This window comes from Enhydra lutris, unplaced genomic scaffold (genome assembly GCF_002288905.1).
Source record: "Enhydra lutris kenyoni isolate GAN:26980312 unplaced genomic scaffold, ASM228890v2 scaffoldscaffold3, whole genome shotgun sequence".
Lineage (NCBI taxonomy): Eukaryota > Metazoa > Chordata > Mammalia > Carnivora > Mustelidae > Enhydra > Enhydra lutris.
Genome location: NW_019154087.1, coordinates 80,040,257 through 80,059,303, shown reverse-complemented (window position 1 = coordinate 80,059,303; position 19,047 = coordinate 80,040,257). Strand labels below are relative to the sequence as shown.

The 19,047-nt window shown below is 35.5% G+C and overlaps 1 protein-coding gene across 1 annotated transcript; it reads right to left on the bottom strand.

Annotated features, from left to right (window-relative positions):
* Positions 1–1,354: 1,354 nt before the first annotated feature.
* LOC111153178 (MAPK-interacting and spindle-stabilizing protein-like) lies at positions 1,355–2,202 on the bottom strand. Its single transcript, XM_022512022.1, is given in 2 exon segments — positions 1,355–1,601; positions 1,603–2,202. Coding segments are annotated over 2 exon segments (744 nt in total). The 5' UTR covers positions 2,100–2,202.
* Between the last annotated feature and the right edge of the window lie 16,845 nt (positions 2,203–19,047).

The window sequence follows — 19,047 nt, the reverse complement described above, 5'->3', positions numbered from 1 at the left end:
AAAAAGCTACTCAGGCTATTTCGGTGGTTACAAACAACACTAATTTAAGCGGCAGTCACACTGCAGAGATCTACACCTTATTATTATTATTAGTTTCAGTGTTAGAGCTAGAGGGTAATTTTTAAGAATTTTTAAGAATGGCACTCAATTCTACCTATTTACCTGTCAACAAACAAAGAACTGAACTGTTAGCCATAAGCATTTTACAACAGATGCAGGAAACTATGCAAAAGACAATGACAGCTTAACCAGACTCTGAAAGACATGTACACGTTTTGATCGCACTTGTACAGAGTCACGTCTAAATGACTAAGGTTCTTGAACCATAACTGCTATATGTGTTTACAACAGACCCCTAGAGTGTGCCAATTTTCCATATCAGGGAGAAACTAAGGGATGTGCTCCTTCTAAAGAACTGAGGCAGAGGGACCTACAGGGAAGGGGCTGAGTAGAAGAGGGTTTTGTAGGAATGCAAGTGACTTGTCACTATGAAGCAATTTCCAGGGTTTCCTCTGGCTTGAGGTTCAAGACAAAGGAGAGAATTATTTCCTTCTTCGAGTTCTTCCCAAAGCAATACTGACATCTCGAAATCTAGGCCAAAGCAATAGAGAGATGACCAAGTCTCTAAGAATAATTTACACATGTTGGCCAAGTTTTCATAAATGGCAGATTTTAGAGCTGTGTGACCCATCTGGCTAAAAATAAAGCAAATCAGGTGGAACTCAAAAATCAAAGAAAAGTTTTTAATAAAAGCTCGAGGATAAAAATGAACACTGCCTGGCTAAGGAACTCAACATCTGATAGTAATTACCAACAGCTTGAAAATATATATCCAAACTACACCCTCACGAGGCCCAGGTGCATTTTTTCTAGCGACAGAGCAGTTCAAGATGTTGAGAGGCATCATTTGTTTAAATTATGACAATGTGATTGTTTTCAAAGTGTGTTTATTTAGGGGAAAAGGGACTATAGAAAAATACTTGAAATAATTCGCCAATGAGGTTGCAGATTCTAACAATAATCCACATCATCTTAGATTTTTAAGTGTGTGGTTTCATAATTTAAACAAATCAAAAACTTGTTTTAAACAAACTGTATCAAAGAGCTATTCAATGTACTTCATCACTTTAACGTTCCATAAAAACCGAATAAAAATCACATTTGAATGATTTACTTTTACATTTTTATCTGATTGTATCCATCAGATGTACTATACATCCAAGTACAAGAGGCAGATATCTTCTCTGAGAGGTGCAAGGGTTGTTCTTTCATGAATGCCCTCTAAGAATAGTGAGACCAGCAATTTTGATATATGCATTCATGTGCATATATATGTACTTCAAAAAGCAAAGCATCATCTCTTCGTTTTCCACTGAAATTGCCATATAAATTTGCAGACAAATTGCAGACAAGAAGGTCCTGAAGGCACTTGAAAAGGATTGTTGGGAGTGGGATAGAGTCCTGGTGTGGGATATGATCCTGCAGGGGCAGGATATGGTGCTGGTGGTCCCCAGGCTCCTGGTGGAACAGTGCCCCACGGAACGGGTGGCGCTGCCCCTGGTGCTTGGGGAGGGGGCGCAGGATATGGCCCTGGAGATGGGCATGTTAGGGGTAGGATATTGCCCTCCCATTCCAGGTGCCCAAGGTCCAGAAGACATGGATCCCCATGGACCTAAAGGACCAGCAGCAGCTGGATCTGTGGGTGCACCATATGGTTTTGGAAGCTCTGGAAAGGGCATATTTGGTGTAGGATATGGCCCCGTGGGGCCAGGGCCGGGCACAGTTGGGGCTGGATAAGGACCGCCAGGTGGGGGACATGATGGTCCAGAAGGAGGAAAGGGTGCTGGGGGTCCTGGAGGTGGTCCGGTGGGAGGCACAGAGGGATACATTCCGGTTGGTGCTGGTCCAAAAGGCACAGTGGAGGGTGTCGCACTTGGCTGGAGTCTGGACGGCACAGAAGGTGGAGCGCTTGGGTTATTCCAAGGGCTGGAACTCGGCCAGCCTTGAGGAGGCTGGCCAGGTTTTGTATTGCTCACAGCAGAGGTTTTGGCAGGGGAATGTTCAGGTAGTGCATCTGCCAACGAAAATTCATCAGACATTTTCCCGGCAAGATCCGAGCTCGCAGCAAAGTTCACTAGCGGCGAAGGGTCCCAGGGAACCGGGTGCCGAAGAACCGAACGCGGAGTGACTGACGGTGGCGGCGGCAGCCTAGGCAGTTTATTTTTAATGTAACATGGATATTTCCACATGGGCTATTTATCCCTATTACAAATGTTTTTAATTGAAATGTCCAGTTCTATTTTAAAACACATAGCAGTATTCTTGAATTAACTGAAGTTTTCTTTTAATTGTTATCTTTAGGTTTTCATTTCAGAAACATGTAACTCAAAAGCAATATGGGGGTGCTGGGGTAGCACAGTCAGTTAAGTGTCCAACTTTTGGCTTTGGTTCAGGTCCTGATCCCTAGGTTGTGAGACTGAGGCTTTTATGGGGCTCCATACTCACTGTGGAGTCTGCTTAAGACTCTCTCTCCCTCTCCCTCCCCTTGTGCCCCTACCCCCTGCTCTCTCTCTCTCTTTCTAAAATAAATAAATAACACTTAAGAAAAAAAGACAGTATTATATATGTTTTCTAACAGACCAAAAGATTAATTCATTTATAACTTAAATAGGTAAAATTATATTTCATTATTCTGAGATATTCAGGAAATTTTTACAACAAAAAATAGTCACTCAAAACAATATACTTAACAATATAAACTTACTTACCTAGGCAATAAAGCATGGTGTGTTTCTATTCTATTATCTTATTCTGTTCTATTCTAATTAGATTGATAAACCACTTTATCTTCTTAAGCTGTAATTTCTCCAAGGGATGTCACAAGGATATAATGGCTATATTCTAGAAAGTGTTTAAAATAAAAGCATATTGCACTTCAGGTATTTGTCTCTCAGATCTTTTTAAACTATTTCATGAATTGAACTTGAATGCAAATTTCCAAGGACTATGGGAAAATTTGCTTCATCATCTAAACCTCTTGATTTAGACTCAACATTCTAAAAATCAGTTTGATTAACCAAAATCATAAAATGATTTTAAGATATTTTGGTTGTTTTGAAAAAATGTAGTCAAACATCAAACTAAAAAGTTTGCCAACATTGATAATTTTTTTAAAATAAGATTTCACAAACATTGTGGGTTAGAAGTTTGAAAATGTATTGATAATTAAGCTTATTCTCCTAAGATACCTACTAGTTTTATTAAAACCCACTTGTAGAAGTATAGATATATTAGGCTATCTCTTAACATGATAATCAACTTTAAGAGAAAAACAAAAATTATATTAAAACTAATCACTATTTTAGGAAGTTATCAAGGTTTTCATTTTTCTAGCTCCAAGAATCACTATAAAAACAGAAATTGCTGCTAGCATAGGGAAAAAAAGAAAGCATTAGAAAAATTGCATATTGCATATCTATAATCCTTAAATTCTGCTCTCACTTTACCTGACTAGGGGTTGGGGAAATGGGTAGAATTTGCTCTGGGGGAGAAAAGAGCAGGTGACCTGGTTTATTAAATCACCATACTAATGGCAGGCTTCTTTGGAAACTAAATGTTTTCTGTCAGCTGGAGAGTGATTTCCGTGAAATGCTCATAGCAGAGTGTTTCTGTCTTATGGTAAATTTTATACACACACACACACACACACACGTGTGTATGTGTATAATTTAAATAATAGAAATCTATGAGTTATGACTCTTACTGAAAAATGTCCTGTGGCCTATGTTATTATATCTAGAAGTGTTATATGCTTTCTAACTCAAGCAGTGCCTAGAAGATGTACAACATGAAAAGAAGCTTGGGAGCTAAGCTATTTCATATATGCATCTTGGTCCAATACCCTTGAAATTCTTAATAGAGCCTGATATTAGAAAAGATCATTCAATTGGTATGAATCTAATTTGACATCATAATCCTTTGTGCTATATCAGTTTGAAACTATAAGAATTATCTTACAGACTTTTAAAGCATAGTAGCTAAGACACGTTATCATACAAAAAAAAAAAAAAAAGGAAAGGAGAGAAAAACAACATTAGGACTAGATGCTAGGACTTCCACTTACCTGTCTGTGGTATGAAGTGGCTACTTTTGGAAGTATCCTTACTAATAAAATCTGAAGACAGACTTAGACCCAGTAGATCTAAATGGGTAGAGTAAGAATGCCAGTCCAAAGAGAAATTAATTAAAAAAAAATAGTGACATTTTCTGGTTGCTGTTAGCAGGTCTGGTAAGAGCCAGAACCCTGAAATTGTAGGGTTACCAAGAGAAAAAAAATCAACTTAATATTTTTTTCTGGGCACTGGAAGAACTTCTCATTCCGCTGGTATCACTGGGAGAGATAGCATCTTTTCTGGCAAAGTAACTCCATTAAGACAGTGGATTATCTGAAAAACTATAGACTGTAAACTAAAAATGGAACTATGGACTACAAACTCTAAACTGGACTGTAAAACTATAGACTAAAACTATAAACTAAAAACAGGCCAAGTTCAGTTGTCTTAGAATCTCATGTGCATTCTGTTGAACAATTAAGACATTTTACTGAGAAATGCCAGCAGAAGTCTGATAAATCTTACTGGCTTAGATTCTTAGAGTTAATGATCGGGGCTATCTCTCACAGATTTTAGATCTTATTAAATAAATGAGTTTCTTTGGGTTGTCCTCAGCTGGCCTGCACATTTTTGTGAGCAAATGTTTCAGGATGATATGATATAATCTTGTGTAGTGGAGGAGCCATAGACAGTGCCCTACTCTGAGAAGGGTAACCTGTTCCTAACCCAAAAAGGGAGCACTTCTTAATTATGGATGAAATACTATAAGTACAAGTGGCCTTTGATGAGCTCCGTGATGATTAGAGAGACATACGTAACTCAAAGCTACTGACTTAGATGAGGAGGTGTGTGTGTGTGTGTGTGTGTGTGTGTGTCCTCAGTCTTGGGTTTCTTACTGTTAGCAAGTGAAGTACTGACAAAACAATAAATGGTCTGCTCACTCCATTATCATACATGAGCTGCATGAAAGACAAAAATTTCTTTGCAACTAGAAAAATTGGGTACAAAAGGAAGAAATAAATTGAGGGGAGTGATATGAAGAAACAATAACTAGATTGACTTGGTTGAATTATAGAATTGTCTTTTAAAGAAAGGGATAAAAATGGGGAATTGATGGGGCTTTCATTAAGTAGTTGTTAGTACATTATCACTATTTGGAAGTTGGGAAACAGTTCCAACTCCATACTAAGCTCTTAAAGCAACATATCACATATTTTATATCTTTCTTAGCTTGGGGGAATTCAAGTCCAAGTATTAGGATTTGATTTAAGAACTCTTGAAGAGAAGACCGAATGTAGGCCTTCAGTTAAAGTCACAGACTCTGGAAACTATTGAGTTTTATGTTGATATCTGCTTACTTAACTCAGGTACATGAAAAATTGGGTGAAAATGACCTTGATGAGAGTATGTAAAACCCCTTCATTGTTATATATGGTAATTCAATAAACAGTAATCTTTATAAGAGATAGGAAACGTACTTTAAAGAGCTAAAACTAGAATGAATATAGATATGCTACTGTGGAATGCACTAATATAGGGATGAAGTTATTCACAAAGTATAACTGGAGACACCATTTGGTGGTTAAGTTACCTTAATCTGCATGATGATGCATACATGGTCTAGATATGTGAATAAGGATACGGTCTTTACCTTTCTTATAAGTAATATTGCTAAAATCACACTTCACATTTCATTTTCTTTCTTGTTTTTCTGTTTTTGTTTTTGTTTTTTGAAAGAGAGAGAGCTGGGGAGGAGCAGAGGGAGAAAGTATCTTAAGCAGGCTTCATGCCCATTGTGGAGTCCAATATGGGGCTTGCTCTCATTACCTTCAGATCATGACTACAGATGAAATCAAGAGTTGGATGCTTAACTAACTAAGCCACCCAGGTGCTCTTCACACTTCATTTTCAAATGGTCATGTTAAATGGAAATGTATAGAATTGTTTGAATTTTTCTCAGTAGTAAATGTGGAGTCATATAGAATTCTAGAGAGGTAACATAAGATCATTGCTCTGATTAGGAAAATAGTTGGATGATAGTTTTGATACTCACTAGCTCTTATTTTAATATTCTTACTTAGCCAGTGTACAAAGATGTTTCTGTAGAAGTTAACTATAAATTATGAAATATTAACCAAAGTGTTTCCTCCAAATATTCAATCGTGATATGTTGATAAAGACCATATAGGAAGGAGAGCTTGAATAACATTATAGATCTATCTACTACCTCTTTTGATCACAGTTTTGAAAGCCAGTGAGGCAAAATTTGTATTCTTATGAAATAGAAATCCCAGTATACATTTACTAAGTGACAAAGGTATATCTAAATTCCATGGTATGTTAGCACAAACTAGTGGAGCAGGATTTGACTTGAATTGGAGATGTAAATCATTGAGGACAAGTCAGTATACAGCATAGATTATATCAAAGTAAGTACCTTCTCAGAAGAATTTTAGGAGGAGGCAAAAACCATCATCATCCTTCTGACAAATAGTGTCTAGTTTATAAACTCTGCTGAAATTTAAGGACCAAGTGAATCTGTAAAATTCCAAGGAATTAAATGGGTTAGATCAACTCAATATAAGAATCAAATTATGAGAAAATAATTATAATTTCTGAAGACACTGTTAATAAAGAATTTAAGAAAGTGGCAAATCTAGTTGCTTTTGGCAAAATTAGCACCCTCACCTGGGAATCTTACTGTTTTCTATTCCCCAAATCAACATAAGGACATCTGAATATACATGCAGTCCAGTGTAGAAGCAACTTAACCTTCTACAGAGGTTAAAGGTACAGGCAGTCCAACTAAGCACTTATGTTCTAACTGCTCAGATGATAGACAATATATGGAGACTGGAGTCTGGTTTAAATAGAAAAATGCTACCAAGTAGAGACTATTTGGATTTGGGACTTTAAGCTACATAAGAAAGCTATTATACCTCATTCAAAAGGAAATTGTTGGCATATTACTTGACATTAGTCAAGATTCCTTTCATTCTGAAAGGGCATTAGATAATTCTGGGTCAGAAAATTCCATCATGTCTGAGATGATGTCAGAGAATCATTCAAATACGGAAGGGGCAGTGTGACAGATTTTAATTAGGAATGGAAGTGCTATGTTTAAGAACACATTATAAGGCATAAGTTGTGGGGAACAGTTTCATCTTATATACAAAGGTGATTGCTTCATTGCACATTAGACCAATACTAGAGCACTGAGGAAATTTTTCTCCACCCGTATTGCTGTATAGTCTGTCAGAACCCTGTAAGTCTCTCCCAGTGGTGCCAAAGTAAGTTCCCTGATTCAGATAGAATCCATGGATTAAGGTCCATGTCATTTAAAAATCAGCAGTAGATCATGCAAATGCTAAAAACTTGACTTAGAAGACAAGGGAAAATCTGAAGAGTGGGTAAAGTCTGGATTGCTTAAGTTGATGATGAGTTGGGTATCAACACTCAGGAAAGCATTTAGACATTTATAGGCCCCTTGAGCTGGAGCCAATGGCTTTGCTATGTGGTCAGGCACATGGACATCAGATAAACTAGATAATTCAGAACACCCCTGGTTGAGGCTGGAGAGGATGCAATTATACAGTTTGTATTTTTCCCAACAGTAGATTTTAAGTGCTCTCACCACACACACACAAAAGTTAACTAAGAGGAAATGGAAATGTTAACTAGCTTAACTGTATTAATCATTTAACTGTGTATGTGTATATCAAAGCATCATATTGTACACTTTAAATATGTGCTTTAATTTAAAATTTTTTTAAATATGGAAAATTTTTTAAAAAAAGATTATTTCTCTAAAGAGAAGTCCCTCAGATATTCTTTGCCTATATACTGAAAATAATCTTTAACAAAGAACACTCTGATAAAGACATTCAGTAGATAAGATCTCTTTGACCTGAGGAATACCACTAGTCTATTTACTTGGAAGACCACATAAGGAAGTGATCAGATCCAAAACTTTTTGTTTTGTTTTGTTTTATTTTGTTTTTTGTTTTTTGTCTCTTTGCCAGTGGCATATCCGCCAGCAAGATGAGTGAATGGATCACAGGCCAGGTGCTTTAACTCTGTCCATCATTTCATGCAATTTTTCTTTGATTTTGCCTGGTCCATTGTACTAGGCCAACATTCAAATATATGTGTATGTCAGAGATGTGACACAAATGCCCAATAAATGACATTTAAACAGTCAAAATGGTTTATTTATAAGTGTTCTTCAGGGGTAATTGTAACTTCCTCCTAAGTAGCTAAATTTAGTTAGCTCTGAATATGGCTCCATTACCTAGTGTGAAGGAAAAACCTAATTCCTTTCATGTCAAAATTTATGATACTGCCTTAAAGTGGGGCTGGGAAATAGTATGAAATAGTCTCCTGTTATTATAATTTTTGTGTGTAAATAGTATTTCTGCCAGGCTACAAAGTCCAACTATCACAAGGGTAAAGGTTAAAAGAGGTGATGGATGTAAAAAATTGGTGACCATAACATAGGGAAAAGAGGTTCTTAGAAATCTATTATAATCACAGGGGGAGGCAATCATTCCATTTCCACTAAGTGCATGAAACACTATAATCATACTCCTACCTGACTCAGATTTGGGACTGACTAATGACCAATGGTGGGAAAAAAACTTCTGGAACTGTTCTTTCTCGAGAGGGGGAAAACAGACTACTGCTGAATTTCAAGTCCTGCATAAAGAGTTCATCTTAATAATTTTTAGTGAAGTCATGACAAAACACCCTCTGATGCTGCAACTTGCAGGAGTCAAATACAGCCATCAGTGGGTTCACACTGCATAGCCATACTTATTAGTCTGGTTAAATATCAGATGATCTGGGCACCTGGGTGGCTCAGTGGGTTAAGCCTCTGCTTTTGGCTCAGGTCATGATCTCAGGGTCCTAGAATCGAGTCCCGCATCAGGCTCTCTGCTCAGCAGGGAGCCTGCTTCCCCCTCTCTCTCTGCCTACCTCTCTGCCTACTTGTGATCTCTCTGTCAAATAAATAAATAAAATCTTTAAATATATATATATATATCAGATGATTGAAAGAATACTACCAATAAAGTGAATAGAGGAGAAGAGGCAGAACAACAGAGTTTCTACACTCTCGGTGGCCATAAATAAAGATGAAACATTGCTGAGACAGCAGTCTCAATAGCATGAAAAGTAAAATGAAGCTGCTCGACCAGTGTGTCACCATTGTTCTGTAAAAGTGAACAGAATTCATATTAAGACAGTGGAAATGAAATGTAAATAGTTTCAAAAGAGATAGCTTTGGGTGTGATTTGATGATTTTAAATTACAGATAACTCCAGTCCATAAAGATGCAAAGAGTGTTATGGAAAGATTTATGACCCTCCCCGCTAGAGCTGTTCTAGGGGTTAAGATATACCCAAGTGACAGTCACATGGGACATACAATATTTTTCAGTGTATGCTATTATTTCAAACAGTATGAAATCCATTATTGTGCAGTGGCAATGGCACAGGTGATGTCTTGATCACCACTGGTCCCACTGTGACATAGTTATATTAGAGTACTAATCAGTTATTTTAGGCTTTTCATCATGACATAAAAGATTTGCAAAGTCTCATAATGATACAGCAAGAAGGTTTCTTCTAGGAGACAGACCACAGCTGGAAATTGATCTGGAGGAACAACAAAGATCTAATTGAATGGATAAATAGGATAATGACTCTAATGGAAAACCACATCTATCAACAACATTGAAAGTAGGCTTGTAATATCATCTGGGAAAGACTACTGGGAATTCTAATCATTATGGGATGGAATGTATTTAAAATGGCTGGGAATTTTAGAAAGCTGAGCTAAGGAAGACCAATTTGGGAAGTCAGTGATAAACCAACATTATGGCAGGTTGTCACTGGACTGTACAGTTTTGTTGTCCTCTGGGTGAAAATAAAATTTGCTTTATCTATGACACAACTGGTTCTGATTGGATAAAGGAAGAAAAAAATCCCTTAGAGATATTAAGGGACATAAATAGTTAGTGTTGTTACATAATGAGAACTGAAAGTTGCTGATTGTAAAAACTTATTTTATAAGGTTAGTTATAACCACAAACCAGATGGAATATAGAATTGGTAGAATAACAACTTCCTGTCACCATTGTAGTCACTGGGCAAATGTAGTATTATGGGAAAGTTTGCTTCTGTTGGAAAGGAATGGAAAAAAGACACTAATTATGCTGATGTATGGAATGGCAAATTTTTAAAATATCTCTGATACAGTTATATACTGTAACAAAAGACTTATACATTTATCAATAGAATTAAATAAAAATCAGATTTTTGTAGACCAGAAGCCAATAACTTACAGCCTTTAGGCTATATTTGCTGTGTGGCATATTTTTCTAAGACCCATGAGCTAAACATTGTTTTAACATTTGTAAAGGCTTTTAAACTGTTGGAGTTGGCCATCCAGAGGACATTACTGCTGGTTGAATTGTGAACTGGACCCAGACATTCACAGGTTCCTCACCCCTTCCTTATCCTTGGATGTACATTCCACTCATCATTCCCACCCTAGTAGCTGTTTCAAGGACATAGCCTTGAGAGTGTAAGGTGTTGTTGAAACCATCAAGACTGAACACATGACTGAACCTAGGTAAGGCCTCTATATAAACTTTTAAGCATTTGGTGCTAAGTGAAATAAGTCAGTCAGAGAAAGAAAAATATCATATGATTTCACTCATATGTGGAATTTACAAAACAAAACAAACAAGCAAAGGGGAAAAAAGAAAAGGAGGCTCACCAAGAAACAGACTCTTAACTATGGAGAACAGACTGATGGCTACCAGAAGGGAGGTGGGTGGGGGGATGGATGAAATAGGTGACCGGGATTAAGGAGTGCAGTTGATATGATTGGCACTGGCTGTTGTATGTTAAGTATTGAATCACTATGCCATACAGCTGAAACTAATATTACACTGTAAGTTAACTAAGTGGAATTTAAATCAAAACTTAAACAAACAAACAAAAAAGAGTCTGGTGCTAAACTCTACTCATCTTGCAGCACTCAAGATAAGCCCCATATGTCTTAATAAGCTCCTGCTTATTAAACCTGCCACCTACTAATCTGGGGCCTGCCACTTTCTTCTCTCCCTGCCCTCTGTGTATCAGAACTCATTTCCGATTTCTCCTGGAAGCTCCTGGGATTTTGAACCAACATAAACAAATAAACGAAGAAAGAATTTGTGATAAAGAATGTTTGTTGTCTGTAAAACTTCAGTACAAAACAGGAATAAGACCAATTTTATGGTAAAACCAGTTTTATTTCTTCCAGCAGCATCCTTCCTAATAGTAATATAAGGGTTAACAAATCAATTTAACCTTTCTAAATTAATTTGTTATATTACTTTCTCTTGATCTATTCTAATGCAAATATATTGCTGGCAAAATACATTGGAGATTTGTTTGACCTCTTTATTGTTATACGATATGGCAATTAATTTTTTTTATTGATATTCCAATTAGCTTTCTGCTCTTACAATGTTTTCCCTAAATCTTCCTTTAAAGTTCCCCTAAGGTTACTAGAAAAAGATCATCTAAGCATGACTGTATTAAAAGGTAGAAGTAAATAAAACATTACTTATGTTGTGTACAAAATTGAGGTTACTCTAGGTTAACTGAATCAGATTCCTTGAAGAGATAAAGATGCTCTAAATCATGAAGAATTAATCAGAAAATTCTAATTGAAAAACAGGACCACAGTAGTCTATTATGAAAGGGGAGAAAGTGCCAAATTAGCACTACAGAGTAGAGACATCTGAAAAAAATTTTATAGACCATTGCCATCATGACCCTTGTGAAAGTGTTCTTACACAGAAAAAAAACAAAGAAGAAAACCCTAAGGAGCAGGGCTTCATGATTAGGACCACCCAAGGAGAGTCTCCAACAAAAGAAAATTGAGTTCTGTATTGGAGGTGGTCTGCATGTAAAATTTTCAGATGTCCCTGCAGACACCAATACAGGGGGTAAAGTTTCAGTAATTACTGAAGGGCAGCTTTGAGCAAGGTTATGGGACGATATTACAGACTCAACAATGGAAAGAGAAGAGCTTTAATGTACAGATCTGTAACAATCTCGGCTAGTACCAACCATTCAGGTTAAGAATTAAAAAGTACATTAAAAAACTAACCTCTTTCTACTGTTGATATACCTGGCATTTACTGACCTTGAATAAAAGGATGAGAAAATGGCTGAAAAATAAGAAAAGGTAGGACCATCTGGAACTTTCCCTGCCATGCACAAATAAATCCATAGGACTTCCGTTGAAAGGGAGCACTACTGAATTCACCTAGGCACTTTAGCTCAATATAGGAAGACTCAGGTTTTCAATACCTCTGAATCCAATCAAGTTTTCATTAATTTAATATTTCTAAATATACAAACACTGGCTGAGTTTTGTTTGAGGTAAAAGGCATTAACAGTTTATTACTTAGACGTTGACTTTTGAAAAGGAAAAAAATCTCATATAACTTAGTTTTTATATTGCCAGTATGTCTTTGACTATCCCTTTATATCTGTTTTTCTTATACCAGGCATATTGAGGCTGTTGGAATATAAAAATTGTGTGCTTTGGACCAGACTACATATTAATCTTAGATATGATTCAAACATCAAAATTTATTGTACAAAAGCAGTAATAATTTCACAGCAGTTAGGCATTTTCCATTGTCACTGAGGCATTAAGGTAACACTGAATTACTACATTTTATCACTACATTGAGCTGCCTTTTGGCATATTCCTAATTCATGCCAGTTTTTTTTTTTAATCCAATTAGCTATATCCTTGAGAAAATTCTGAAGTCATCAGATTCTCCCATTTCTGAGTACAAGTCAACGGATAGGCTAATCTAACATATTATGAGATTGCTGTGTAATTCATGACAATATTTTTATTTCTTGAACACTGTCAAGCCAAACTTAATGAAAAAAATATTTACTTTATTGGGAAAAAGGAATTCAAAGCAATATGATTAGATTATATTTCCCCAGAGAAAGAGAATTTTGATTTACATACATTATTAGACAGTATTTGAAGAGGGATTTAAATAGAAAATGTCATGATCTAGCAAATGACATAACCCCTCTTTCTTCAGTCCACGCTAACAATGCATAATTCACTTAGAGCATATAGAATATAGCCTAGCAGAGAGATTTGTCTTATATGGTACTGTGGATTTACTACTAAATCATAAGTTTCTTATATTTAGGGTTTGTAGCAAGAGGCCTTTATAAATTCCAGCATGTAAGGCAAAAACAACAACAACAACAAACCCTCAAATTTAAGCTTTTTATTTTATTTTTTGAATATTGCATAATAGTTATTGGAACTGGAACTCTAATTCATGGGGCTACTTCCGGAGAGAGTAACAAAATTTATCATGAAGTGTGGAGAGATGTAAATTTTAAATGGTTAGACAGAAGTGTTTTAAGAAAACAAAAATAATTTTATGTGGAAAGGCAAAAATATCATTAAAAAGAGCTGATCATTCTCTGGTGGGTTAGATTATTTATTGGTTATTCAAAATTTGATCTAGTATAATTCCAAATTATTTAAAAAGTAGTTAACACCACTCTCATTAACATAAGAAATTGGTTTTTAAAAAATTACTTCTTTCATTGTTTATTCTTATAGGAATTTTGTTTGTTTATTTCTTGGATTTTTTTTTCATTTTATTTTATTTCTTTTGAGGGTTCCAGAATTCATTGTTTATGCACCATACCCAGTGCTCCATGTAATACATGCCCTCCATAATACCCACCACCAGGCTCACCCAACTCCTACCTTCCTCCCCTCCAAACCCTCAGTGTGTTTCTCAGAGTCCACAGTTTCTCATGGTTTGTCTCCTCCTCTGATTTCCCCCAACTCACTTCTCCTCTCCATCTCCCAATGTCCTCTGTGTTATTCCTTATGCTCCACTAGTAAGTGAAACCATGTGATAATTGACTCTCTGCTTAATTTATTTCATTCAGCATAATCTCCTCCAGTCCCATCAATGTTGATACAAAAGTTGGGTATTCATCCTTTCTAATGGCTGAGTAATATTCCATTGTATATACGGACCATATCTTCTTTATCCATTCATCCTTTGAAGGGCATCTTGGTTCTTTCCACAGTTTGGTGACTGTGACCATTGCTGCTATGAACATTGGGGTACAGATGACCCTTCTTTTCACTACGTCTGTATCTTTGGGGTAAATACCCAGTACTGTAATTCAAGGTCATAGGGAAGCTCTATTTTTAATTTTTTGAGGAATCTCCACACTGTTTTCCAAAGTGGCTGCACCAACTTGCATTACCACCAACAGTGTAAGAGGGTTCCCCTTTCTCCACATCCTCTCCAACACATGTTGTTTACTGTCTTGTTCATTTTGGCCATTCTAACTAGTGGAAGGTGGTATCTCAATGTGGTTTTGATTTGAATCTCCCTGATGGCTAATGATGATGAACATTTTTTCATGTGTCTGTTAGCCATTTATATGTCTTCTTTGGAGAAGTATCTGTTCATGTCATCTGCCCATTTTTTGACATGATTATCTGTTTTGTGTGTGTTGAGTTTGAGGAGTTATTTCTAGATCTTGTTTATCAGCCCTTTGTCTGTAGTGTCATTTGCGAATATCTTCTACCATTCCGTGGGTTACCTCTATGTTTTGTTGACTGTTTCCTTTGCTCTGCAGAAGCTTTTGATCTTAATGAAGTCCCAAAAGTTCATTTTCTCTTTTGTTTCCTTTGCCTTTGGAGCCATATCTTGAAAAAAGTTGCTATAGGATGAGATGACACATCTCTCCACTTAGGAACCCTGAGATGTAGAAATAAGCCTACATGCAAGTACAAAATACAAACAGATGGAAGCAAATTTAAATTAGAGTGTAGATTTAAATGTAATGCAATTTAGGGGTGCCTGTGTGGCTCAGTTGGTTAAGCACCTGCCTTTGGCTCAGGTCACCATCTCGAGGTGCTGGGGTAACCTGAATCAGACTCCCTGCTCAGTGGGGAGCCTGCTTCTCCCTCTCCTTCTGCCCTTCAGCTCCTTTGTACTCACTTGCACTATCTGTCTCTCTCTCTCTCAAATAAATAAATAAAATCTTTAAAAATACTTAACTAAATAAATAATGCAATTTAAAAAAACAAGAAGATAATTGGACATAAATATTTCTCTATCAATCAAAAAACTATTTTCTGCTGGAACTTATCTGAACAGTTGCTTGGCAACATAGAGATATTTCAAAAAGTGCACAGGGGTGCCTGGGTGGCTGAGTGGGTTAAGCCGCTGCCTTCCGCTCAGGTCATGATCTCGGGATCCTGGAATCAAGCCCCGCATCAGGCTCTCAGCTCAGCGGGGAGCCTGCTTCCTCTTCTCTCTCTGCCTGCCTCTCTGCCTGCTTGTGATCTCTCTCTGTCAAATAGATAAATAAAATCTTTAAAAAAAAAGTGCACAGAAATTATTTGAAACATAATTATCCACTAAGGAAAATAATAATAATCATATTCAGATTATAGTAGAGGACAAAGAGAATTTTATCTGCTTAAAATTCACTGTCTATTGGACTGTTAGGGCATATAGGTTTTTAAAAAAGTAAGCTGACTAAGAAGAAATACGAAAGTTATGGATTAAGATTTTTCAGGGGCACCTGGTAATCACTAGAATTCAAAAAAGAATGACTAGTTGATATAAAAATACTTATGCCTGATAATTTTTATTACTCTTTGTTGATGTTTTAGGCATCAACAGGGTCATGCCCTTTATGGGTGCCATCTATAATTAAAACTGTTGACTAAAAAGAGGTATATTGTATCTAAAATGGTGTGAAGAGAATAAATACAAAGTTACCTAACTGGTGATTTAAACTTTTAATGGATAGATATAGTACATATATCTTACACAAATATACATGTATATATACATATATGTCTTTTATCTTATGCATATATCATATATTAAATATATAATATAATATAAAAGCTGCTTTAAAAGATGAGAATCTTATAATTTTGATTGAGAATTAAAATATGATTCAAATGTAAAGAAAGCATGAAACTGAGAAAGTGCTCAGAATATTCTTGGATGATTATTATAAATAATGGTTATGAATGTTGATATCTCAACATACTTTTTGTAGGGAGTATGAAGCATCAAAGGAGTGGAACAGCTACTACAGAACAGATGTTGTGGGAATTCCCAAGAGCACTGGATAGTTTTACTCCATTTTATATTTAGTTGCAAACATTTTTCTTAAAGCTTAAAAGTCTCTAATTAGAATACAATAAGCAAAGAACTATAACCCAAGAGAAAATCTTTACAGCAGTTGGTTGTTGAGAAATTTCACTGTAACAAACATGATAAGACTGTAAAATAGAAACACTGGGGCAAAAAGTAGTTAAAATCTGTCTTTATCTTTATATTTGAAAGCTTGCAATCTTTCTTTATTAAACTTAAAGGTATATAATATAGTTGTTTTATAATGTTATAAAGTAAAAATTGGGGGAAAATTAGATCCTTTTATAATGCAATATACTAAATAATTTTTCCTTTTAAATTTAATAATTTTCTTTACCCAATAGATGTATAACTAGGCTTGAGGTTTTAACTACATAATAATATACTACTTTCATCTATAATTTGTTAGTGAGTTTTCAAATATGTTACTACATAATATATTAAATGATAATAATACCATTTATAAAAAGAAAATGTACTCTAAGAATGTCATTTGTAATTAAAACTTATACTACAGACTCTCAAATGTATGGTTTTAGCATTTACAATGGAACTTAATTTAAATTAAAAATCTTTAAAATGCTTGAATTACTTTTAAATGAAAGTATAAAAAATTATCTTCTAGGGAGGTTGTAGGAGGTTGTATATAAATCACATAATGTCACTTTCTTCAAAGTACATCATGTCCTCTTCTGGTAATTCTCTGAGTGACTTACCATGGGATTATAATAAAGAAATAAATATATGTTCATATTAGATGTTTTTGAACTTTGACTTAGTGATTAAAATAGTTTCATTAGCAAATTAATTTCATATGCCTTAAATCTGGATAGCCATGTATGAGGTAAAAATACTTCATAATATTTATTAAATATCAAAGGGGATCAGAATATGCTACTCCAAAATGTTCTACTTTGGCATAAAGATTGTTTTGAACTAAAAGTAATTAGCTCTCTGCCCTCGCCCTTTTCATCCAAAAACAGGACATACATTTCCCTGGTAAAAGTAACATAAATTTCCATTTGTAGAGTTGTCTCACTCTCCATTACCAGAAAGAGGAGAATGAATCCTAAACACTACAGATAACTTTCACCAAGGGAGAAGACATCAACTTGAGTCTACATAACAAACCTCCCTAAATAACCCCTATCTTTAATTAGTTTCCCTTCATATGTTTACTTTTCCCAATTTACTGCTCCTAGAAGAACAGCTTTACTTATTTTGTATATTTACTTCTGCACAATTTAATGCTCTTTGCTAAAATGATATATAAGCCTCTGGTTTAGCTACTTCCTTGGAATTGTCATTTCTTTTCTGAGGTTCTCTGTGGGCGTGTAAAATAAAACTTTCTTTCATTAATCTGTTTTTGACCAATTTGATTTGCAGTCCCCAGTTATGAAACATGAGTTTAGAGGAAAGGTTGTTTTTGTTGTTGTTTCCTTCTTCTACAAAATTAAAACATGGTGAAAATACTGTTATGATGAGTAGAAAATAAAATGAGAAAGCCCAAGACAAACATACTTCATGCTTCTATTGAATCTCTTATTTGAAAAAAAAAAAACCAAATCCTTATTTTCTATTTTGTTAACACATTATGGAAGAGAATACTCCCTGGGACTATAATGATTCAGAAGAGAGTCACCTGAGATTTAGAGAATAAGCAGACAACACAAGTCTGGTTAGATAAGTCAGATTCAATCAGAAGGTAATACAGGAAAGCAACAAAATGCAAGTATGATACATGGCATGGTAGAGAAAGAACATATACATGAACATCATACTGACTAGGCAAAATTGCTGACCTACCCAATTAAAATATATGTTTTCTCAGTTTCAGTTCAAGACGTGATGTAGGAAGACTGAACTCACCTCCTCCATGGAACACACCAAATTACTCTTATTAATGGAACAATTCCTCCTGAAGAAGAACTGAGGGCTAACTGAACAACTAATGAACAACCAAAACTGGAGAGTATGGCAAGAGAACATCAAGAGAGATGAAGACATGCCACATTTTAAAAGAGTAAATACCGTATACAGTCATATCTTCAGCCAGCCAGCAGAAATCACCAAGCACACACAGTCTGTATAGGAGGTCACCATACACAAGACCACTCCTTCAACTTTAGGAGAAGTAGCTATTTCACCTAATCCATAGAATAAAGCACAAAAATTCAAGCAAAATGGGGAGATAGAGGAATAAGCTCCATAAGAAAGAAAGGAAAACAAAAAACTTCAGCAAAAGTATTAAATGAAAGAAAGATAAGCTATTTACCTAATAAAGAACTTAAAGTAATGATTGTAAAGATACTCAGTTGGAGAGAAGAATGAAATATTTCAGTGAGACCTTCAATAGAGGGAAAGAAAATATTAAAGAGAACCAATCAGAACTGAAGAATACAACACCGAAATAAAATACACACTTGAGGGAATCAACAGTAGATTAGAGGATGCAGAAGAACCTATCAGTAATCTGGAGGACAGGGTAATTAGAAAGCACACAACCTGAGCAGCAAGAAGAGAAAAGAATTTTTAAAAAGTGAAGATAGATTAAGAGATCTCTTGGACAACATCAAGTCAATGAACATTGGCATTATAGTGGTCATGGAAGAAGAGAGAAGAAAAGGTGTAGAAAACTTATTTGCAGAAATAGTAACTGAAAATTTCCCTAACCTAGGAAAG